At 38.2% G+C, this 25,560-nt stretch overlaps 3 protein-coding genes across 3 annotated transcripts; 2 read left to right on the top strand and 1 right to left on the bottom strand.

Annotated features, from left to right (window-relative positions):
- Positions 1–1,725: 1,725 nt before the first annotated feature.
- Positions 1,726–5,336, top strand: LOC121800690 (protein FAR1-RELATED SEQUENCE 5-like). The gene is made up of 5 exons (XM_042200208.1): positions 1,726–1,735; positions 2,951–3,175; positions 3,287–3,587; positions 3,882–4,320; positions 4,467–5,336. Exons 1-5 carry the CDS (start codon positions 1,726–1,728, stop codon positions 5,334–5,336), a joined length of 1,845 nt encoding a protein of 614 aa, XP_042056142.1.
- Positions 5,337–19,453: 14,117 nt separating this feature from the next.
- LOC121798702 (actin-7-like) lies at positions 19,454–22,215 on the top strand. The gene is made up of 5 exons (XM_042197833.1): positions 19,454–19,605; positions 20,323–20,395; positions 20,497–20,890; positions 21,143–21,756; positions 21,869–22,215. Exons 2-5 carry the CDS (start codon positions 20,336–20,338, stop codon positions 21,932–21,934), a joined length of 1,134 nt encoding a protein of 377 aa, XP_042053767.1. The 5' UTR covers positions 19,454–19,605; positions 20,323–20,335; the 3' UTR covers positions 21,935–22,215.
- Positions 22,216–22,580: 365 nt separating this feature from the next.
- On the bottom strand, positions 22,581–25,443 carry LOC121801210 (probable protein phosphatase 2C 43). The gene is made up of 5 exons (XM_042200662.1): positions 25,123–25,443; positions 24,287–24,621; positions 23,463–23,827; positions 23,124–23,360; positions 22,581–23,033 (listed from the first exon to the last, which is right to left on the bottom strand). Exons 2-5 carry the CDS (start codon positions 24,588–24,590, stop codon positions 22,794–22,796), a joined length of 1,146 nt encoding a protein of 381 aa, XP_042056596.1. The 5' UTR covers positions 24,591–24,621; positions 25,123–25,443; the 3' UTR covers positions 22,581–22,793.
- Between the last annotated feature and the right edge of the window lie 117 nt (positions 25,444–25,560).

Here is a 25,560-nt window from a genome sequence, read left to right as displayed (position 1 = left end):
GTTCGAACTCTCGACTTGTCAAAGCAAAGTTAATGTAAAATACTGTTTGCTTGAGCTGAAAAAGTGGCTATTCAGCCCACATTCAATTGTTTGGTTAACAACTCTTAAGTTCATACCATGGAGAGATGTGTTATTGTATCATTTCGCTTGAAGCAATTTTATTTCCAATTCCGTACGCTCGATTGAACCAAATGCTGATGCTGCCATGGTGAAGTGAAACACAGCCGGCAACATTAGGCTCTCTGATTGATTATCTTTTTAAAAAGATTTTGTTAATCAATGTGGTACCAAGGAAGAAGCAACAATAAGACTTTTTCCAGCTATATAAAAAACGAAGCCCAAAGTTGGAATAATCCACATTTTCGCAGCAGAAATCATCAAAACCGACGCAACAAACTTCAGGGAAGGCTCACCGGCAAGCCCGCAACCAAGAAAGAAAGAGGCAAGAACAAGTAAGAAAATGGAGATAGCTATGCCCATGAGAGCCTGGTTTTGGTTTTAGAGAATAGGAGGAGGAAATATGGAGGAGTCCCAATTCAGAGTTTGATGGCTTCATGCATGAAATAACAACCCACTTCCCAATTTTGGAATCGCTTCATTAATTAGTGAATACTGATTCATCATTCTTTGTTGAGATTTTAGTTTGGATGTATATTTATAGAAAAAATATTGAATTTATCATCTCAAACACTAAAATAATGGCTGGCTAAGAACATTTTTTAATACAATTAAGGATGCTACCTTATATTTGTAATATACTACGAAATTTTAAAAATCATTTTTATTCTTGAGGTCCTAATTAAAATTAAGAGATGCAAATGACAGCGCCCTGAAAAATCAAATGATTAAGTTAATTGTTTATTAAATTACATATATACACTTTCTTTTGCATTCTAAATAATTTTTCAAAATTTTTCACCACAACTAATTATGGCTCTATTTTTGTGTCATTTATTGACAACGGATCCTCCTCCCCCAAGACATGTGTTACGTACAATTAATTGTTCCACTAATTTATTTTTTTTAAAATCAATCATGCTACATTTTAAAAGTGCATAGGTATATATGTAGTTGTAACTAGAGATGTTGACTTCAATTTTATAGCCATCTCCATACTCCTTCCCTTCCTCCCCCAAATAAGAGGAAAACCATGTGAGATTTCATATCCATCTCATAAAACTGAGTTTTAAGAGAGAACATTATGAAATACTACTAAATAACATTTTTGTTTAACGAAACACAGAGTTTTAAGAGAAAACATTATGATACTAGTAAATAGTAATAACATTTTTGTTTAATTTTCAATAAACTAAAAGTGGGCCGTCTATTTCATTAATTTTCGGCTAAATTAAAAGGACGGAATTGATAAATATTTGAAGTTGAACAAGAACAAAAGCCAAATTAGGAAACACCACATTCATATACGCGTTGTAGTCACTTTAGAACCATTCATATACGCGTTGTAGTCAGTTTTTCATACGTTGTGTTATGCAATATACTTTTTCATCACGCAATATCAAGTTATTTAACTTGCATAATCTCAATTTTTTCTTTCACTCTTCTCAATTTATTTGCTTATACAATTACATATAAAAAAATTGAAGATATTGTCAGTCCTAAATTGTTGTATGTTTTTCTAAATCGAAGAAGACATGGTTTTTATTTCTTCTCTAAATATACCGATTGGTGGGAGGTCTCGGTCATTGCTTTCGTTTTTACTGAACAATGGAAGAAGGTAATCAAATTTTTGCCTTCATTGATTATTAATCCGAGTTGTTAACTGAAATACCGATTTGTTGGAGTAATCGATCGTTGTAGAATCTGACTGTATGTATTGTTTTGTTGTGTTACACAAATTCATGAGTAATATAAGATTGTGAGTTTTTGATTATTTGGAGCACGTTTCATTTATTCCCCAAGGGTTTAGCAATCCTTGGGGCTATGGTATAGTATGTAGTAAGTATCAAAACCGTCGTCAAAGTCCACGAGTTTCAGTCATTCATCTAGGGTTTAGATATCATCTCCGCTAGGGAGTAGTTTTAACTGATAATCATAATGTACATATATTTCTGTGTAATGGTTTTTATTGACTCAGTATTGGACTATTTATGATCTGTAATGAATATGCTTGCTGAGCCGTTTTTTATGTGTTATACAATTTCAGGGTTTAGTTTAAGATTGGCCGTGTTTGATTGTTCGGCACACGTTTCATGTATTCCCCAAGGGTTTAGCAATCCTTGAGACTAGGGTGTAGTATGTAGTAAGTATCAAAACCGTCGTCAAAGTCCACGAGTTTCAGTCATTCATCTAGGGTTTAGATATCATCTCGGCTAAGGAGTAGTTTTAATTGATAAACATAATGTACATATATTATTGTGTAATGGTTTTTATTGACTCAGTAATGGACGATTTATGATCTGTAATGTATATGCTTGCTGAGCCGTTTTTTATGTGTTATACAATTTCAGGGTCGAGTTTAAGATTGGTCGTGTTTGATTGTTCGACGCACGTTTCATGTATTCGCCAAGGGTTTAGCAATCCTTGGGGCTAGGGTGTAGTATGTAGTAAGTATCAAAACCAGCGTCAAAGTCCACGAGTTTCAATCATTCATCTAGGGTTTAGATATCATCTCGGCTAGGGAGTAGTTTTAACTAATAAACATAATGTACATATATTACTTTGTAATGGTTTTTATTCACTCAATAATGGACGATTTATGATCTGTAATGTACTCCCTCCGTCCCGGACTACTTGCACTTATTTCCTTTCTGGGCGTCCCAAGTTATTTGCACTCTTTCCATTTTTAGTAAAAATTATCACCTACAGCCGCAATTGTTCACTTTGTTATACACTCATTCCTTAATCTCCGTGCCGAAAAGGAAATGTGTGAGTAGTCCGGGACGGATGGAGTATATGTTTGCTGAGCCGTTTTTTATGTGATTTTATACAGTGGTGGTTGTTCCTGAATGTTCTCCAGAATTGAAGCCCGTCGTTGGTCAAAAGTTCCTATCACTAGATTTCGCTTTTGCATTTTACGATGTATATGCCGACGCTGTTGGTTTTGATACGCGCAAACAAGGAATAAGGAAGACGGACGATGTTACAACTCGGTATTATGTTGTATGTAATAGAGAAGGCAAGAAGAAGTCGAACGAGGATGACCAATTGAATGCACGTATATCCAAGCATTGAAGGCAAGAAGAAGTCGAACGAGGACGGTTATCCAAGCGTTGTGGTTATAAAGCGAGTATATCGTTCAAGTTCTTCTCCGAATGAGGACTTCCAGGTTATATTATTCAGGACTTCAACGAGGTTCATAACCATTATATGGTTGAGTCAAGGCATCAGTATTTTATGGCACTTAATCGAATGTTGGATGATGTACATCACAAATTCATTCTTGACTGTTCCAAGGCTAATATAGGCCCCACACTTACCTTTAAGGTGTTGAAGGAAATTCTCTGTGGGTTTAAACTTATCGGTTGCACTGTCGGAGATATCAGGAACGCTTCTCGAGACATCAAAGCATACACACATGGATTTGACGTGCAAATGGTGTTGGATGATATGGCTAAGAAGAGGGAAATGTCCGAGGCGTTCACATATCAATACGAAGTTAATGCTACTAACTAGTTGGTTGCTCTCTTTTGGTGTGACGATTTGATGAATGTGAATTACCATATGTTTGGTGATATTGTGGCGTTTGACTCCATGTACAACACAAACATGTATACATTACAATGAATTGTATTGTACATTACAACACATGTATTGTACATTACTCTCTGCATTACAACGCTTGTCCTATACATTATCACGTAGCTAATGATACATTATTCGTTGGTAATGATGCTGATGATGCATTGCTCTGTGATATGTAGGTATTGTATGATCTTCACACCTTTCACGGGAAAGGACAATCATAGAAGACCTGTAACCTTCGCCGCCGAAGTGGTGTGCAACGAGAAAACAGGGGCATTTGCTTGGTTGTTCAAACATTTCGTTGAATGTATGGGTGTAGCACCCAAAATGACTGTAACAAATCAAGACTTGGGCATGAGATCAACCATTGAAGAGGTTCTTGTTGGCACTCGACACCGATGGTGCATGTGGCATATAATGCATAAGTTGGCCACCAGGGTTCCAAACAAGTTGTTGAGGGACGAAGATTTCAAGAAGGAATTCAATGCTTGCGTTTGGTCGGACTTGCTTGAACCCGACGAATTCGAAAAGGGGTGGAATGGAGTGGTGGAACGTCGTGGGCTGGAAGACTTTGACTGGTTCAACACATTGTACGACTATATGCAATTCTGGATACCGGCATACTTCAGAGATTTTCCACTGGGTTCGATGATTAGGACTACGTCCATATCCGAATCGGAGAACAGCTTCTACAAAAAATTTTGAAGCCCCGAGCTTACATTGCCGAATTCTACTTGAATTTCAACAATGCCGTTGAATTTCAGCGGAACAGTAGAATAAAGTTGGACTACCACGATGCAATTGCCCTGCCCATATTGGCCACTGCTTTGCCATTCGAGAAACATGCTTCGACGTTGTACACCGATAGTATGTTCAAGAAAATACAAGAAGAAATTGTTGAGGGTAATGACAGATGCCGCGTGCTTGGATTTTCATCTACGGATATGGTTGACACCTACAAGCTTGGGGACATCAATCGCAATTCGTATTTTGTGAGTCACGATAAGACTGCTGACTCATACTCGTGCGAATGCAAACTTTTCGGTAGGCAGGGATATTTGTGCAGCCATATCTTTTTTTTATTCAGAAACAATGAAATGAAAAAAATTCCAGATAAATACTGCGAAAACAGATGGATGAAGACTTCGTTAGCCATGGCTGTGCATGAGGAGTTTGATGACGCCCTACCTACCAGGTCCATTGTTGACGATAGGCAAACTGTTTCAAATCAAGGGATTTCGATGTTCTATGGTTTTCTTCGACGATTTGAGACGAACATTGATGTGCTTCGTGCATTCGTAGGTGGTGTGGAAGAACTTGGTAATTCTCTTCAAGCTGGAACTCCTACAACGTCCACCTCGGAAAAGAGGCGAATGATTGAAGAGTTTTATGGAATGGTAAGGCCTGATGTAGTTGAGGTTCATCCTCCGGATGTTGTCAAGACCAAGGGTCACGCAAGCAGCTCAGCGAGCCGTCTGATTTCTAAGAGAGAAAAGGCTATAAAGGAGGCTACTAGGCCTCTTAGACTGTGTAAAGCGTGCGATGAGATGAGCCATCACGACTCTAGAAATTGTCCAATGCTTACAGAGATGGCGAAGGAGAAAGAGCTTCGTAAGGGTAAGAGGAAATGTTGAATTATTTTGTACCTTACAACATTATTGGTTATGTTTTTCGGTTTAGTCTTAGTATCCAATTCGTTGTCTTTGTCTTATTAGTCTTACCACTGTCAACATTTTATGCATAATAATTTTACGTTTTTAATCTGTTTATGGACATTATTATTAATGAAGTTATACATTATTGTTTATACATTATTATTAATGAAGTTATACATTATTGTTTACAAGCACTTAACTTACTATATAAAATTATTCGAGTACAATTCATTATTAGACACATTCTATATTTTATACATTGCATTATTAAACTGTTAATGTACATTATTATTCATGAAGTTGTACATTATTATTCACAAGCACTTAACTTATTGTACATTATTACTCCAGTACTCTTCATTAATAAGCACATTCTGTACATTATTCGGTTTATTACATCCATTATATTTTTGAGAGTTTATGACCGCATAACTCTATATACAATATCTATTCAGTTTGTTGTACATTATTATTATAATCTAGTTAACTTGTTCTACATTATTTCCTTCCTATTTTACATTATTAAGGAATGAGGTGTCATTATTCGGTAATTTACATCAATTGTAGAGTTTGAGTTGATGACATCATACACTAATACCAAAATATGATTCTGTTTGCAAGAAGCACACTACATATTGTTCAAAACATACCAAGCCACAAGTCGGCTAGTTTCCATTCCAACAGGAGTTTTCAGAAAAACCATACAATTCAAACACATGCAAATAGCGTATCTAATCATCATCGATACCATCACTCCAGCCCATAATTGTCTACCTACTTATCAAAGTTGAACTTGGGCGGCCTCTCTCTCCAATGCCTGGTGGCTTGAGTTTGGTATATGCCGCCACCTCTGGAGTTATGTGCACAAGTTAGGAGGGTCTTTGCAAACTTTATTCGTAACATCTCCAAGCTCTTTGTCCCCTTGGCGTTGAATCCGCACTCCCAATCCTTCTCCCTCTCGCCAAAGTAGGTCTCCATATGCCGCATGACATAGACCCCCGTCTCCATGGTGCAGATATTGTTCCTCTAGGGCATGGTCACGACATGGGTACTACATTTTCGGACCTGCGCTGCCATTTTTGGAACCTTACACTTCGTAAGTGCATCTGCCATGAACTTTTTTACATCAAATAGAAAAATTGTGTAAGAACTCAAAATAATGTACATTTTGTTTAATATAATGCAACGTAACTGAAGACCCACATTACGTACCAGAATGGAGGGTGTCTTGCCATACTTTGCGCTGAAGGAGCCATGGGGTTCAGCCAAACTATGGTCGATGATGTTCATTTTGCCATCAGGTAGATCGAAACAGACCACGTACTGATGGCTCGTACCCCAAATTGGGTAGAAGAACTGCAAAATGAAAGGCACATTACATGACACATTATTGTGTACATTATTAATGAATATCAGACACATTATTATAATATCGCTCACCATGTCATATTTCTCCCATTGAAAGCTACCCATTCCAAGCACTTCCTCGAATAGTAGAGTCCAGAACGACTCGAACTGCCGTTGTTCTGTCCATTCAGGAGGTGTGTCCACCACGGTGTGTTTCTACAGTTTATTTGGCAAACTAGTTAATTATTTGTAATTATAACAGTAATTTGTAAATGACAGTATAACATTTTTCACTCACGCATGGATTTGTTGAGAAGAATAGCCTGGAAACAGTCTCCGATGCCTTGAGCTTTTCCATATTATTCAGGTACGAGCTCCAAGTATCCTTGAAAGGCGCTAAACACTGGAACTCAATCTGCACAGTTTTCCTAAAGCTGTCTTGGTAGACAACAGAATCCCTGAATACCATTAAACAATTAAACAAAACTAACTGATGTGCCAACAATAACGACAACAAAATTACAAAACTTGCTTATTTGTTTCAGCTGTGATAAGAACCCAGTAGTAGACCTCCTTGTCAACATTGTTGGGCTTGGCTGTTAGTCTAACCGCCCGCTCGTTGAATGGAGACCGGGCAGCCAGACTGGCTTTCTTCAATCGAGATGTTGCAAGATTCGTAGCTTCCTGCACGAATTGAAGATATGGTTAACACAAGTGAGCAACATCCATACATGGTAAAATTGACATATCCATTACTTTAATGTTTGAATGACATAAGTTATTCCATACCACATCTCCAGCCTCATCCTGTTGGATCTATTTGCCTTTCCCTTTTCCCTGAGCAACCACAGTTGGAATGGCCAACTCTTTTCCACTCTCACCCTTTCCAGCTATATCTTTAGATGGCTGTGTTGTTTTCACAACACCAATCTCAATGCCCTTCCCCTTAGCTGAAGTAGGTTTCTGATTGAAAAAAACAAAAACCAAATAATGCAGGTAACCACCAAAATAATGTACCAATACAAGCATATAATGTAGTTAAGCAACCACCTTTAGAATGGTCAGCTGCTTTCCCTTCCCTCCCTTAGGAGCTCTCTCCTTAATAGGCTGTGTTGTTTTGTCCGCCTGAATCGCAGCGCGTTTCCCCTTGGCCGAGTCATGTATCTGAGTTGAAAAACCAATTAATTTAGGAGACAACCTATATAACATAGCCAGACAGACATATAATGTAATAATAAATGCAATGGCAATAATGTACCAAAAATAGTATATAATGCAAGTAATGTTTAAGAGGAAAATACCTTCACACTCTCCTCTACAGCTGCACTCTTTTTGGTGGCTTTCTCTGTTTGGGTTTTCCTCTTAGAGCCGGTACCAGCTCCATCTTTCCTCACCACAATTGCACCACCTCCATCTTCAACTCTTGTCTCAGACGCATGTACACAATTTCACCAAAATTGAAAACATTTTAATTATGTACAAAAGTAAGAGCACCAAAGGGTTTAGTTTGTTAATTGATACCTCAGTCTTGCTCAGCACTCCCCCACCAGCCGCCATATCTGATGATGTCCCAGTTGCACCGACTGAAGTATGCATTTTAGATGGGACTTCAAGTCCGGCAACACCATCATCCTTTGATATGGTATCGGGGACATCATCACCTCTTGGCTCGTGCATTGGCATGTCTCCTGGTTGATCATCAACTACCAGTTGATCAACAACTGGGGCATCATGCACTCTCTCATCACTGTTGTTTTCCTCTCCAAAACCACTACCCTCTGCCCTATGTGTTTGCTGTGTAGTAAAGGGGTCAGGACAATCGACCCCACCCAACACAAACGATGGCATAGCGAAGTTGCTGTTAAGCGTTTTCTTCTTGTCATTTCCCGCCATCATCTTCTCCATCTCTTCAATCCATTCCGGAATGTACTCTTCCTCGTCATCCCTTGCCTGCGTCAGTTTAGTCACAATTTCATCATCTTCCACCACATTCTCCTCTTCTACTCCCAACAATTTCTTTCCAATTTAACTTCCTACTCGGAAGCACTCATCGTCAAGCAACTCAACAGGTATTATTTTGATGACATGCTACTGGTTGGAGCATGTAAGAGTGAAATCCAGAAGGTTAAAGAAGTTCTGAAGTCAGCGTTTGAAATGAAGGACTTAGGTTCAGCAAAAAGAATTCTGGGGATGACCATTATCAGAGATAGAAGAATGAAGAGGATATGGTTAACTTAGTCAGACTATGTTGTGAGAGTACTCAGAAATTTTGGACTTGATAATACAAAGCAGGTGTCCATTCCTATGGGTCAACACTACAAGCTCTCGATGGAACAAAAGCCAAAGACAAATGAAGAAGAGTCTGAGATGCAGAGAATTCCATATGCAAGCATAATAGGAAGTGCAATGTATGCTATGATCAACACTAGGCCTGATATAGCACAAGCTGTCTCTGCAACTTCCAGATACATGTCTGGCCATGGCAAGGAACATTGGTCGGCTTTGAGATGGTTAATGAAGTATTTGAAAGGAGCCAGCAACATTGGGATTCTGTTTGATGGAGGTAGAGAGTCAACAGATGAGGCTTTAATGGGATGGTCTGATTCAGACTATGCTGGCAACTTAGACACTCGAAGATCTCAATCTGGCTATGTATTTACGCTCTATGGATCTGCTATAAGCTGGAAAAGTAGCCTTCAAGCAGTTGTTGCGTTATCCACAACTGAAGCTGAGTTCATGGCCTTAGCAGCTGCGGTTAAAGAAAGTTTTTGGCTCAGAGGTATACTGGCAGATTTTGGAGTGAATCAGGAGGTTGTAGCTATTGGTTGTGACAATACAAGTGCAATCCAGTTGGCTAAACATCAAGTATATCACGAGAGAAGTAAGCACATTGATGTGCGTCTACACTTCATCAGAGAGAAGATAGAAGAAGGTGAAGTGAGGGTGTTCAAAGTGGACACAACCGAAAATCCGGCTGATATGCTAACAAAGCCGTTGCCTAAAAGCAAACTAGAGTTGTGCATGAAACTCATTGGTTTATGCAGAATGGAGTAGTAGCGAGTTGAGTAATCAAGGTGGAGATTTGTGAGGATGGTGATCACTCAACTACACTAGAGCTTCGGGCTTGAGAAATCAAAGTTAAAAGGAAGGTGGAAGTCATTGAAGCTGCTCTCGAGCTTCAAATGTTCAGCAGCCGTCCGATGTGTTGTTAGTTTAGAGATTAAGTCGTAGCCGTTAGATCTAACTAGCCGTTAGATGAGTCAGCTTAAATAGTAGTTAAGTTTGTTTCAATTCAGTTTTCTTTTCACTTTAGCTCGACTTCTTCAATCAATAAAATTCAATTTTCTCTCTTCGCACGAAACTCTCTCGATCGATTTCAGCCTCGCGATTACAGATACCCACCGATTATAACAAAACTAAATCATGTCGATTGCAACTTATTTTCCTTCAGAAGTAGAGAAATCGATAGAATACACACCAATTTTATTGACCACAAGTAGCCGAAGGACCTTGTACAGTTTCCTGCATTTTTTGCTTAATTTACTTTGCCCTCTCGGCTCTCGCAAATCCGCATCCACCATCAACAACAAAATTACTGCGGCAGAAAAAGGATGCGAGGACGTACGATCAGTACTACGCATTCTGACTTGAAATTGAGGTCGCCATTTAAATCATTTCTGAAACAAGTAATGAGTTTTTGGAGTAACTTTTAATTTTTATTTTCATTTTGAAGTAACTTCCGATTTTTGTTGTTTAATACTAGTACTCACATACACATCCTATCCTATGTGTCACGCAATTAAAAAGCTCACAACTGATTCTTAACAGAATCATATATATATATATATGCTCACAAGTATCTCATATGCTTAAATTATTCTTACAAGGTATATTATGCTCACAAACCTCTTAAATGATTCTTAACAGAATCATATGACAAGTGATTCTAATACAAGGAGTGCCACCCTATGCTCGCATTCACAGCATTCCATGTACTAATGGTATATTGCGCTCACAAGATTACAAGTGATTCTTACACAAGTAATGGTATATTATGCTCACAAACCTCCCCTATATATTATTATATACATATGTATCATCAAAACTACAAGTAAATCTCTCTCACACAATTATAGAGTATGCTCTCCAAAAATAATATCATCAAGTCTAATTTTGATGCTTTCAATCTCCTTGAAGATGATGAATGAATGAATGGTAAGAAAAAATTGTTGAATAAAATCGGCCAATCGATGGAATGAATGAGGATATAGTCATTCATGCAACAACTCTATTTTATGGAGTAACGTACATCCTATGGCTTATATGGTGCACCGTGCGCGGTATACAATGCGATGCCTTTAAATAAACGTGAGAAAAGAGTTGTGCAGTATAGCAAGATTTAAAAAAAATGGAGTACTAATTTGATTTTTACACCAATATAGGATAGGATTATAATATTATCATTGATGATAAATTTGGGAATTTGCTTTCTTCACGTGATTTGTTTGTTTGTGCAAAATTGCGCAACTCATCTAGTTGTACCTGTGCGTTGCAAACTTTCTTTGTGGATTATGGATATTCTCTTTTTTATGTGTGTCATATTGAAATGTTAATTGGGCAATTTGGGCCTTTAACTAATTTCGAGGGTCACCAATTTCTAGTTTCTTGCCAAATTTCAGGCAAATCTTTTGCTTATTTATCATATCTGAATCAGTGCCAGATTGAGTGACAAGCCATGATACAAAAATATAATAACACGATATAATTGAAAATTCAATTATGTCGATTAGTATTAGGCTCCGTTTGGTAGCTATGTTACAACTAGATAATGGGGTTTATCCATGTTAATGCATGTGTTTGGTAGCCATGTTATATATCTGTGTAGCTCGTGTTTTATATCCAGCCCGCATGAAGCCCTCTCAAAAGCCTATGTTTCAACCATTAATGTTACTTATCTATTTGCTAAGTTACAACTCTGATCTACCAAGTTAATTTTAGGAAAATACATTTTTACCCTTCAATTTTTCTAACATAATCAGAACATGAATACCTCAATACGTAATTAGATTTCTCTTCTTCCTCTCAAACTTGCGATAGAGACCTCTTCGTTCTTCTCTCAATCTGCCTGCCGATGGTGATTTCCGGTGACTCTATTTCTGATTTTTTTTCCGGCGATTCCATTTCTGAATCTTTGACAAGATTAGGATGTTCTACAATTTGTAATTGCTATTCCAAACATATACTCGATTAGGATGTCCTAAGGCCATCCTCAATGGGGCGGATGATAGCGCGCGCGATGCATCGGGCGCGCTATCGTCCGCCACTGTGGCTCCGCGGACGATGGACGATGCGTCGTCCGCGCCCGACGCTTAGTCCGCGGACGAAGGTGTCATCATCCGCCCACTGTGGGAGCCGCGGACGACGCAACGCGTTTTTTTTTTTTTTAATTCGATATTTGTCTATTTAAACCTCGTTTGTCATTCCATTTTTCATACGAACATTTCACGCGTCAGTTCTCTCATCTCCCACATCTCTCCAAATCTCACAAGCCAAAATGAACCACGACGACGACCGGAGTTCCTCGGTGGACGGTAGTCCGACCTTGACTCAAGCCTTAAATGCAGCCGTGCACGACGCAATGGCAGAATGCTTAGCCATAATTCAACGCAAGGAGGCGGCGGCAGCGACGGCGGAGGCGGAGCAGATCCCCAGGCCTATTTGACGTCGAAAGTCTGTCCGACGCGATCACGCCGCAGCTCACGAACGTCTATATGCAGACTATTTTGCCGAGCAACCACGATGGAGCCCGACTGTTTTCCGCCATCAGTTTAGAATGCCTTGTTACCTTTTTCTCAGCATTGTCCAGACGTTGCAGTCAAGCAATGAATACTTCCAGTATCGGGAAGATGGCATCGGTAGACCCGGGCTTACGCCGTTGCAAAAGTGCACAGTTGCACTCCGGCAGTTGGCCTACGGCACCATCGCTGACATGTTTGACGAGTACCTCCACGTCGGGGATACAAATGGCCGCGAGTGCCTGAAGAGATTTTGTAGGGGAGTTGTCGAGGCCTACAACGACACATATTTGCGAAAGCCGACGGCTGTAGATTGCCAGGGCCTAATGAGAATGCACGAGACGGCGCACGGCTTTCCTGGGATGCTATGGAGCATCGACTGTATGCACTGGGAGTGGAAGAATTGTCCGGCGGCGTGGAGAGGCCAATTTACTAGTGGATACAAGGGCAGCCACCCGACGATGATCCTCGAAGCCGTCGCTGACTATCGGCTCTGGATCTGGCATGCTTACTTTGGTGTAGCCGGGTCGAACAACGACATCAACGTCCTCAACTCATCCACCCTCTTCATCGAGCAATGCAGCGGCAACGACCCGGCCATCGAGTTCACTGCCAACATGCGCCAATACCACATGGGGTACTACTTGGCCGATGGCATATACCCACGGTGGCCTGTTTTTCTGAAGATGATCAGCTGCCCAATTGGTGATAAGAGAGTTTTCTTTGCGCAAAAGCAGGAGGCGGCGCGCAAGGATGTGGAACGGGCATTTGGTGTGCTCCAATCACGGTGGGCAATAGTGAAAGGGCCGGGGCGTCTCTGGTTCAAGGAAATCCTCGCCGATGTCATGTATGCGTGCATAATCTTGCACAACATGATAGTCGAACATGAAGGTGGGAGCATCACCGATTGGACCGATGACGAAATTGCATCCAGCTCCTCCAGCACGGCGACCGCGCCCCCCGCTCGAGGATTACCGACGGGCTTCAACGAGGTTCTATCTAGACAGGCCACAATGCGCAACCAACACGACCATGCGCAGCTCATGAACGACATGATTGAAGAAGTGTGGGCCTGTAACCGCCGTCGCTGAGTTTGCCTATTTTTTTATAATCTGTATTGTAATGTATTAATTTTGTAAATGAAATGAAGGTTTTTCCCAATTTTTGTAGTTATTTAAATATTCAAATGGAAGAAAATGCTTAGGGCGCCCCACTGCAGGTGGAAGAGCAAGAGGATAAAACGCTGACGTGGCAATGCATAGGGCGGGATTCAGGGCGCGCCTTAGGGAGCCCATTGTGAATGACCTAAAAGAGTATGCTCCATTTATCTTCAATACCCACGATGACTGATTTTTTATTGATATATCTACTTTCATCTCTTTCTACTGATTCATATTTTGGTGGTATCTATCTGCAATACCCAAAAGAGTAGGCACCATTTATCTGCAATACAGCTAAAAAAGTATGCTCCATTTATCTTCAAACATCTAAAAAGGATAAAACACAATTATCTTTAGCTACCAAACACCCAATTAAGATAAATTAACTAATCGAAACTATGATAACTATCAATAGTTATATCATGACTAGTCGAAACATGATCTAGCTACCAAATGGTGCCTTAGTATTCATGGGCAGCATGAAATTTGCCTGAGTTGTTGTATTCTCACATCGTGACTCATATATGAAACGAAAAATTTACTAGGGGGTCATTTGGTTCCCAACATGGGTTATCGCTATGTTCGGGCTTCACTGTTGGCAGAGGTTATGTTTATTACACAAACTAGTTGTTTGGTTGCTTCAAAGACTTTTACGGCCCATCATGGGTCCATTATTTGGTAGCCTTGTTAAATAGAAATAGTAAATTGGAGTTGACTATTATAACCCTCGCCGTCAACCCCGCCCTCCACGCCATCCAAGATATCGTCACCTTCCTCCAGTCCAAGGGCATCCAACTCAAGGACCTCGGCAGAATCTTCGGCATGTGCCCCACCGTCCTCACCTCCGACATCAAATCCGACCTCGCTCCCGTCTTCAATTTCATCTCCCACGACCTCCGCGTCTCCGATCTCAATTTCAGGGGAGTCATCAATTTCATGGAAAAAAAAAAGAAAAGGAGGAAAAGAAAAGAATATAACGTTTATCCTTAAACCTCCACACCTCTTCTCCGTTTACCCCTACAAAATCCGCCGCCTCCATTCTCCGACGAGGCAAAGCTTATCATTCATTCCCTCCCCCAATTTCACTACCCCGTCAATTTCACCACTAATTGCTCGATTAATTTAACCCAGATCCCTAATTCACCCTCCCATTCCTATTCCCTCCTTTTCCAGCACAAATCGATCCGTCGCGGGGCCGTAGCAATCCGACCTCGCCCATTACTTCAGAGAATGGTTCATGTCCCGAAAAATTGGGATTGTAACAAGGGCAAAAAGGACAAGAGGGGACTTATCACACACAAATAGCAACGCATGTTTATAAACGGACCCCATCACTGAGTTAGATATCTTATGTGAAGAGTATCTACAGTGCGGGCCTGCCGGGCCGGCAACGGGCCCAACGAAAACTAACATGGAAACCGAACACCTGGTTAAAGTGTGATTAACGGCTGGAACTTGAGATAACACGGTAACCAAACGACCCCTAGTAGTATTGAAATATATATTAAAGTCGGTAATCAATTTGATGCAAGAAAATGAACAAAATGGGGCTGGGCTTAAGCTTAAGCCCATTCTAGCCCTGAATTAGCTCTGTCCCTGCTTCAGGATATACTATAATCAAATTAGGAATAATAACTTTACCCATTATTCATCTACCTTGGAAGTCATTTTTTTAATCGCATCATGCATTCCAATCGCTTTGGACATATCAATTTAAGATGGACATAATCAATAAAATCAATGCCAATAAATATCTCATTTTACAAGGGTGTGTTTAAATTGGAATTTATATTTCATTTAGATAAGAGCACAATCATTTACAATGCTTTTTCTTGGTTTTCTAATTCTATTTACGGTGTTTGAATTGACGACATATTATCTATAGTCTTTAATAATATATGTTTGATATGCTATATACTACCAGATTATAGTGTGAAATTCCAAAACTATCCTCTGACTTTTTATGGTGTATTGAATCTGAAGGCTATATTAGTAATTTCAGTTAATTTAAGATTGACATTTTATTATTATCACTGAATTTTTGTTGATAGTAATACACCCTTTTCTTGCCCTATTACAATGGGCCATTGCCCTATGAACGGGCCACACAGAATATTTATATGTCAATTTAAACACTAGATTGGGCAAGTCGAACCTAAATTCCACTAACTCATTCACATTTTATTACAGAACCAGTATATAAAAGTACATTTCAAATTTTATTAACTTTTTCTACCCACTTTACCTTATAAAGTCAAACAACTTGAAATTCGTGCCGGTGAAATATAAGTGAACAGAGGGATATATTATATTTGCTTAGATTTTTTCAAGTAAATCAGTATTTTATTTTTACAAAATCTGGTAACAATAGAATTACTGCTTTGCTTAATCTCTAGCAACAAATGTTATTGTGTAACCTTAAAGCTGAATAGTGAGTGAATGGGTAAGCTTAACGCTATGGAAAATGTGTGACAAAATGATATCACAGTCGTAGTGATGTGCACTGCACGTTACATCGGTCAGTTACCGGTCGGAATGCCAAACTAGGGTCGGCGGAAACGGACACGAGTCGACATAAAGGTCGCACGTGGACGACATGCTCTCAGAAACGGAATGCTGAGTTGGAATCTGCACGAGCTTTTCAATGTGGCTGTCTATCATTGCTTTCTCTCTCTACCCACCCTCACTAAATTTCCATGAGAGAGAAAAAGGTGTTGGAAGACTTTTTTGTGATTAGACGAGTCTACCCCTGATTGTACAATAGGTGTGCGGTGCCCCGCATGGCGCCTTTTTATTCATATTCTTCTCCCACTTTTACAACAAAATATTGCGTCCTCATTAATCTGTAGAGAGGATATGCTATTCGGTTTATTTATACCTTCTATAATACTTTTAGTTTGGGAGTAACTTATATTTTCCACCTCCCAAAAATATATACGCATTGTGATGTGATACAAATTTAAATAAAATTTTTAGAAAAAAATGAATTTTGTAAGTAAATACACGTATTTAAATAAATATTAGTGTGTAAAATAACGGTAAATGTACATGTATCCTCTAAATAAAAGTTCTAATGTGCATTATTATGTGGCATAATTCAAAATGACAAATGAGGTATTCTCTCTGTCTCTGAAAAGTATGAACGTTGAGTTTGACACGAGTTTTAATGCATAATTGGTAAAATAAGAGAGATAGAAAGAAAAAGTTTTAAAAGTATTATTAATGGAGAACGGGTCTCAGTTCAGTAGATAGAAATGAGTTTTCAAAATTAAAAAGTTCATACTTTTTAGGTATATGCTAAAAAGAAATGAGTTCATACTTTTCAGGGACGGAGGAAGTACATACTAATTTTTTTCAAAGAAATGAAATACTTCATCCGTCCTACAATAGGAGTCACTCTTGTTGTAGGCACGAGTTTTAAGCAAAATAAAGAATAGTGGATTGAAAAGTTAGTAGAATATGAGATACACTTTTTTATATTGGTTTTTTAATAAGATGTGAGTAAAACGAATTAGTGGAATGTTGAACCTACTTATTATTTATGATAAAAAAAAGTAAAATGTGATTCTTACTATAGAATTGAGGGAGTATTAAAGATTTAAATTTGTATATTACTTATACATTTATACTCCCTCCGTCCATTATTAAAGGTCTCATATTTGACCGACACAAATTTTAATAAATTGTTTGACTTTGTAAAAATAAATTGGTAGAAAAAGTTAGTGGGATGTGAACCCTATTTTTACATATTAGTTTAAAATAAGAGTGTAATAAGTTATTGAAATATAAGATCTACTTACCAATTATAATAAAAGTGAAAAGAGATATTTATTGATGAATGAAAGAAAAAAGAAAAATAATAAAATTTAATGGCGGACGGATATCTAACTTGGAAATGATATCAATGTCACTTGAAAGTTGAAACTCCATGCTGATCGGAATAGTCGCTAGATTAAGAGAGATATGGTAGAAATTTATAATTTAATACACTTGCAATCTCATTAGCTTGCAATTTAAATAGGCCTCAAATCCGACGAGTTGGCCTTTGGTTTAACTTTTGCTCTTGTTTGACAATTGATATGATATTTCTTTGATTATTTTAATAAATTGAATAACACATTAAAATCCAACAAATCTTAGTCATTCTAACCAAATTCGGTCAATAAATGGACTAATCTATGCATCAATGCACACACATATAAAAGCCTACGCCCCGAAGATTCCAGTTTCTCGCCAGTTTCATAAAATTGTTCACTGTATTGTATGATTTGTATGAGCATTATATAATACTATTATATTAACACATGACTAATGTGGATATAATACTCTCTCTGTCCCATTAAAAATAAAGTGTTTTTTTAGATTGTGATATTAAAAATGAAATGTTTCTTAAAATGGAAACATCATCTCTTTTTTTTCATCTCTCTTATTTTATTTTTTTTCACACTAATTCACAAAACTAACACTATATAAATCTCCTGCAAAAAGCAAATATTTCATTTGTAATGGAATATGAAAGTATATATCATAAAGAGTTGTCAGATCAATCAAATCATACTTACAGTGACTAATGGATGCATTGAAAATACTCTTAAATGCTATACTCCTAAATTTAGTAGAGAAGATCACTCACTTTCTATGACCATTGGGTAAAATAACACTTAATGATCTTCCCTCAGTCTATTTTATTGACTAATGAGGTTATGCCATTAGTTACAATTTCATTAGTTAATAAATATTTTATTATTATTCAAATATCTTGTATATTAAAATTCATATTTTTTCATCCTCTATGAATAGAGATCACATTTGCTATAGTTTTATTCCAAATTTTTTTTTCTAATTTTCTCTAAATTGTAGTATAATTTTTCTTATACTCTATAATTTCTCATTTTTTAATTCTTAAAATTTAATCCTTCCCAAGATTATTTGTATTTTAATTGTTGCAATTCATGATTTTTTTATTTGCTATATTTTATTTTATCATTTTTAAAAATTTTATAATTTTTTTGATAATATAATAGGAGTAATAATTATTATCATTATTTAGAAAAATGTAAACAAATATATAATAACGTAGTTGGGTTGTTATGATAAATCATCAAACAATATATGATTTAATTGGATGAATGGGTTGTTATGATAAATCATCAAACAATATATGATTTAATTGGATGAATATTGATGATATAGAACTTTTAGTATCCCTCTTATAAGTTTTGTCCTTTACATTTTAGAAATCCTTTTTCTTTTTAGTGAAGTGAGAATCATTATGCATTATCAATATTTCAATTTTTATTTATCTTTCTCTTATTTTGATTAATGTATTAAAACTCATGTGTCTTTCTTTTTTTTAACTAATACTGACAAACCTTAAATCAAAATTAAATTAATGAATAAAACTCATATCTCTTTAAAAGTTAATAGTTCTAGTATTTTTAAAGGATGAAGACATCATTGTATAATATACTCCGTATATGAAATAGTATATAAATATATTTTAGATTTCAAATTACTTCAAAATTTAAAATATCAAAGTATCTTTTAAAAATCCATTTATATTCGAACTGTAAATCTAAAAAATTCAAAATCAAAATATAAATCTCAATTTAATTCGAATTACTATATTTTAAGATTTTCTGCATTTTGTTCATCCCTATTAAAATAGACAAAAGGGTCGCCAGCTACGTTCACAATGCTGTCGTGGGTGCCACAACTCACGAATCCAATCCAACGGCTCAGATCTTATAATCTTGAATTTGAGGTTAATTTGATCTGAATTTAATGTGAGGATGAGGTTTCATTTAAAGGAAAGGGCCGGCATTTCTTTTTAAACCAAGACGAAAGAAAAGCACTCACAGTCTCGCACAGTCCACATTTTCTCTCGGAGTCGCTTGCACAGAATCAGCAAAGAATTTGACAATCATCTTCCGCAACTCCTCAAAGGTCCAATCTTTGTCTTCATTATTTCAAATCTTCGTTACGATGACTCGATTTGTTTTAATTTTTTTTAAATCTAGTTTAGTTATTTCATCTTATACGATTTTTGGTGGTCTCGATTTGTTGTTCTTGTATGAGATCTAGTTATTTATGTTTCTATAGAGCTTCTTATTTGTGGATCTGACGATGGGTGTTTCGAATTGTGGCTTGTGCCTGCGTGACTTTTGATAAGTGAAATTCAAAGTTTCCAGTGATACTTCTTGTGTGAAGTTCTGTATTTGATTGCTTGTGTTCGATTAGGATCTAGTTTGAAGTTGCTATAATCGGAAATTTCCTATTTATAGCTGAAGTTTGGATAGAAACGTGAATGATCCAATTCATTATTTGATTAGATCCTTTTTGTTCGCAATACTGTAATTAGCAATTGGCTGCTTAATCTTTGAGTCTGCTCTTGAGTCAAAATCCAAGTCAATTAGATTCACTTTTAGTCTTTATCAAATCGAGGATTATGTGCAATTAATAATTTTCAATGTCGAAATTTGCTTATGTTTATGGATCTTGTATTGGCAAGTGATGTCAATCAGATTCTAGTCTGTCCTTTGAAATTTTGTGATTTCTTAAATGGCACATTGCATTGTCATTGTTAGGGTTTTGGTTTTCTTGATTTCAGATGCATGATGTGTGTCTATGTTGACGATCTAAGGATTGTTTTACTGTCTTCAGATAACATTAAGCGATGGCAGATGCAGAGGATATCCAGCCCCTTGTTTGCGACAATGGAACTGGAATGGTCAAGGTAATCTTGCTTTCCTTGACCTAACAAACCTCGTTTTTTGATTATCAGTTCGGATTTTTGTTGATTTAATAACCTTAACTTATTACATTGTTGACTTTCAGGCTGGATTTGCTGGGGATGATGCTCCGAGAGCTGTCTTCCCGAGTATAGTGGGGCGCCCTCGCCACACTGGAGTCATGGTTGGTATGGGCCAGAAAGATGCTTATGTTGGTGACGAGGCTCAATCCAAGAGAGGTATTTTGACCCTCAAGTATCCGATTGAGCATGGTATCGTCAGCAACTGGGATGATATGGAGAAGATCTGGCATCATACCTTCTACAACGAACTTCGTGTGGCCCCAGAAGAGCACCCCATCCTCTTGACAGAGGCCCCTCTCAACCCAAAGGCGAATCGTGAGAAAATGACTCAGATCATGTTTGAGACCTTCAACACCCCTGCCATGTATGTCGCAATTCAGGCTGTTCTCTCCCTTTATGCCAGTGGTCGTACAACTGGTAAGGAAGAAATTATAACTCAATCTGTATTTCATGCTTCGTGCAAAATGTGACTTTGTTGATTGATATAATCAGTTTCCTATTATCGAGCAATTCTTATTGCCTACTGTTATATGATTAAAAAGCCATTAGCATAAACCCTTGTGGCTAAAATTGGTCAATGATAGTATCTTGTAATGAAGCTAAAAACTTATATCTATCTGACTATCATACATATGTCCATTTGCATATGCTTGACATGTTCTTTGATAGGTATTGTTCTTGACTCGGGAGATGGTGTCAGCCATACAGTTCCAATCTATGAGGGTTACGCTCTCCCCCATGCAATCCTCCGTCTTGATCTTGCTGGCCGTGATCTCACTGATAGCCTCATGAAGATCCTCACAGAACGTGGCTACATGTTCACAACTACAGCTGAGCGGGAAATTGTGAGGGACATCAAGGAGAAGCTAGCTTACATTGCACTTGATTATGAACAAGAGCTCGAGACTGCAAAGACGAGCTCTGCTGTGGAGAAGAACTATGAGCTGCCTGATGGACAGGTGATCACTATTGGCGCTGAGCGGTTTAGATGCCCTGAGGTTCTCTTCCAGCCCTCGATGATCGGGATGGAAGCTGCTGGCATTCACGAGACTACATACAACTCCATCATGAAGTGTGATGTTGATATCAGGAAGGATTTGTATGGAAACATTGTCCTCAGTGGTGGCTCCACCATGTTCCCGGGTATTGCTGACCGGATGAGCAAGGAGATCACGGCTCTTGCCCCAAGCAGCATGAAGATCAAGGTGGTGGCTCCGCCGGAGAGGAAGTACAGTGTCTGGATTGGAGGGTCTATCTTGGCTTCTCTCAGCACCTTCCAGCAGGTACGGTCACAACTTAACATTTCTCCGCTCATGTTCATGCTTGTGCGTTCATGCTTGTGCATCATAAACTAGAACTTCAATGAACTGTTTTTGCTTGGTTTTGCTATTGTAGATGTGGATCGCCAAAGCAGAATATGACGAGTCTGGCCCTTCGATCGTTCACAGAAAATGCTTCTAAACATCGAACTCTTGGTTCGCTGGCTTTGCTTGAGGAGATTATACATGATATGATTTGCCTAGGCTCTCTATGTTTCATTCGCTTTTCTTCCGGTTTTGTTCGTTTATCGAGTCGTCGTCTACTGTTCGAGAATTTGAAGTTTGGACATGGAAATATTTTAATTTTTTTGTAGCAGACTTTGTGCTTTCCGGATGGTACTATTGGGTTTGAATTTTGGATGAAGAGCACAAACTGTAATTTTAGTATGGAATTCGTAATGTCAAGATTCAGTCTTTGCTTTCTTTGTGATTATGGTTCATCTTTTGTTTTCTGAGTGAAGGATATTTTATTTCAGTTTTCGGGGAATTTCAGAATATATCTAAGATTATTGATTTACTTGTTAACTTTATAGATTAAAGAAAAAAAGGAATTTGCTACTAGTTTGTGGGTTTACAACCAAATATATAAACTGCAACAAAATAGTAGTATCATGTATCAAGGTTTTATAAGATGTAATGTTACGAGTATGTGTTGTCGTGGTAGCGTTGTGATTTTTAGTTAGATAAAGAAAATGGAAGATGGATAAAATTGCAAGTGAAGTGCTTGATCTCATTAACAAAAGGTTACGAGTTCAAAGATATTGACAAATTCGAGCTGGGAACAAGTATTGGTTTTCAAACTAAGTAAACACGATTCAAGAATAATGACAAGATCTGTTTATACAAAACCGGAGATCAAGATCGACAACTATAAGTCAGTGTTATTAGGCAAAGATTGTACAAACGCATGATTTCGTCTAGGCGATTTCCCAAGGGCGTGCGCCCGTGGCTCAGGCCAAATAAAGAAGTTCCACAGGCATAGCAGACAGTTCTGCATCAGTCTAGGAGAAGTTGAAGTTCGATGGTCCGACAGAATCAACAAAACCTCGTACTGACTGTTCAGGCACGGCGGCTTCATCACCGTCAAGCATCTCGTGGTCGATGAAGACGACTACTATGGAGATATCGTCGTGGACATGTCTCCTGACCCCATTATCGAGTTTCTTGATTTCCTCATATGGCATCTGTCTTATTCTACCAGCCCTCTGCAGAGCTGATACAAGTAGCCTCCTTGCTATTCCCTGTGATGCACAAAACAAGGATGTAAAATTAATACTACTATATGAAAATAAAATAGTTTTGAGTTATGAACTGAGAGATTAAAAACAGACTGCTCTGGGATTGTTGTGGACGATCTCCACAGCCTCCTGATTGGTCAAGAATTCCCAGAGGCCATCCGAGGCGAAGATGAGGAACTTATCATTTCCTGATATCCGTCGCGTCACTATGCTTGGATCAGCTCTAAGAACCGGTCTCTGCAGAGGCTGGGGAAGGTGGAACCGTGGGAAAGATGGATCGAGGGCAAATTCTGGCCTCTTGAGGTAGGCATCACCAATGGATCTTGATACCTATGTATAGATAATACAGACGCATTCCAAGTTCAAGATTCAAACCATTGCTACAATTGAAGCTCAGTTGTTACAGTTTCATGGGACAAAAATGAAGCGGACCTGTATTATTCCCTTGATACGCCAAACTCCTTGCTTCATCACAACGATCTGTGAATCTTCGGGGTGCAGATTAGTCAACTCGTTTCTGACCTCTTCCATGCTAGCATTGTGATCTCTAGTCAGCTGCTCGGCTACAATTCTATTTGATCGGTCCGAACATCCCATTACTGCTCTGGAGTCTCCCAAATTAGCAACGTATAGCATTCTCTTCCAGATAACTCCGACCAGACAACAGGAACCGATTGCTGCAAGCACTGGTCTGATTGCATAAGCTCTTCTAACTAGCGTAAGAAACCCATTTTCTGTTTCAGAAAACGCATTTCTGAGTATATCCTCCGACATTGCTCCATTTTCCTGAGCAAGTCCTGTGAAAAAGAGGCATTCATGTTAGGACTTTGACATCAGCCCCTTTCTTTCCATCTTAGAATAATTTCATGCATTAGTCCCTTACCTGAACTTTTCTATTGAGAAAATAACTGAAAAGGGAAAAAAACACGAATTTAGCAACATAGAGGCCACAGCTAACAAATCTCATAGCATCTAAAGCTTATAGGTGACCAGAATCTTTTTTAACAGCTTGTCGAGTGGAAAGAGATGCTTACGAACATTGAGTGGTTCGTCGTGATGAACTGGTTTCCCAAATTGCCATAACACATAAATTTCAGCAACGAAATCATCAAAGTAGACTAGTGAACATAATCCAGAGAAGTTAAAACATGATGAACATGATCAGCAAATACGTTGTTTCTCATTACTAATAGCAAACAAGTCCTACTTGACATTGAACTCAGACATTCCGAGACTTATCCCAGTTAAAGACTTACTAATCAAATGATTGAAGAGGTGGTCGGCGATGTATCTTGAGGCCTCAGGGCCACCGTGGCCATCATAGACACCGACAAAAGTGGCGTGCCTACCAGTCTCGACTTGGCTTTGATCCTCAAGGACAGCATTTGCCTGGACAACAGCAAATGAGAACTCACCGTGTGAATGCTTCTCGAGATCTTTGGACCAGAGAAGCGCGTCGTCCTCCCCTCCGGAGCCTTGGTCATCATCCTTGCTCATAGGGGCATATCGACTCATCGGACTCAAACATGAAGATGCTGTTTTTCCCAACCAAGAAAACATCCCTCATTTCCTTTTTAAAGCAGAGGAGATTCTGCAGTTGAACACACATATAAGCTAGATTGAGTAAAACAACAAGCTAAACACATCAATACCTTTTAAACACAGCAGCATGATATTCAATTATTCAGATTAACCCTCAATTTAGCCCCAAAACAACGAGAGGATGTTAAAACAGTGAGATCAAGAGTGCGAAGTTCGAACAGGAAGAACAATTCAACAGTATGGTTAAAAATAGGGTAGAAAATGTAAACAAAAATAGAAACAATTTCAAATTGGAGCAAGTGAGTAACTGATCAACATAGATTTAGCTAACAATAAAAGCCAAAGAATATAATGAAATTGTCAATTTCCAAGAAGAACCAAACGAAACCCCCCAAGACTCAAGAAATCAAAATTTATGATCACTCAAGAACGTTATAATCAGATTGAATCCACAAAATACGAAACGGCTGAGCTACTACTTCACTAAAATACGTACTGATTAAATAAATTAATGAAAAGTAAAAAAAAACATTTGAGACGAAACACTCACAAAATTTAGTCCAATAACTATAACCAAGAGAGAGTAGCCGATATATCAAGATCCCAAGAAGAATTCACCAATGCCGAGCGATCCAAGCACTAAAATTATTTCTGGGACGAAGAGAAATTAGATTAGAGTGAGTGTAATATCGGAAAAAACATATCTTTTCGAGAATGGAACTGCAAATTCATGAAAATTTATGAGGGCTGTCAATTTCTGCTAAAACTTTTCCTCACAAATTGGAAACAGAAGAGAGAGATAGGGAGAGAAAGAGAGAGGATTGTTTTCAAGTAGGAAAGGGAAACATTGAGGAAGAGCTGTATATGTAGAGAGAGAGGCAAATAGATTATGGTTGATAAGTGGAACTGCAGATATATATACAGGCGGTAAATTTCGTCATCATTCCGAATAATAATATACTACTACTAATTAGTAATTACAGTTGTT

The sequence above is a fragment of the Salvia splendens genome, chromosome 4 (genome assembly GCF_004379255.2).
Source record: "Salvia splendens isolate huo1 chromosome 4, SspV2, whole genome shotgun sequence".
NCBI lineage: Eukaryota > Viridiplantae > Streptophyta > Magnoliopsida > Lamiales > Lamiaceae > Salvia > Salvia splendens.
The sequence above is the reverse complement of the archived record's forward strand: the minus strand, read 5'-3'. Positions and strand labels throughout refer to the sequence as shown.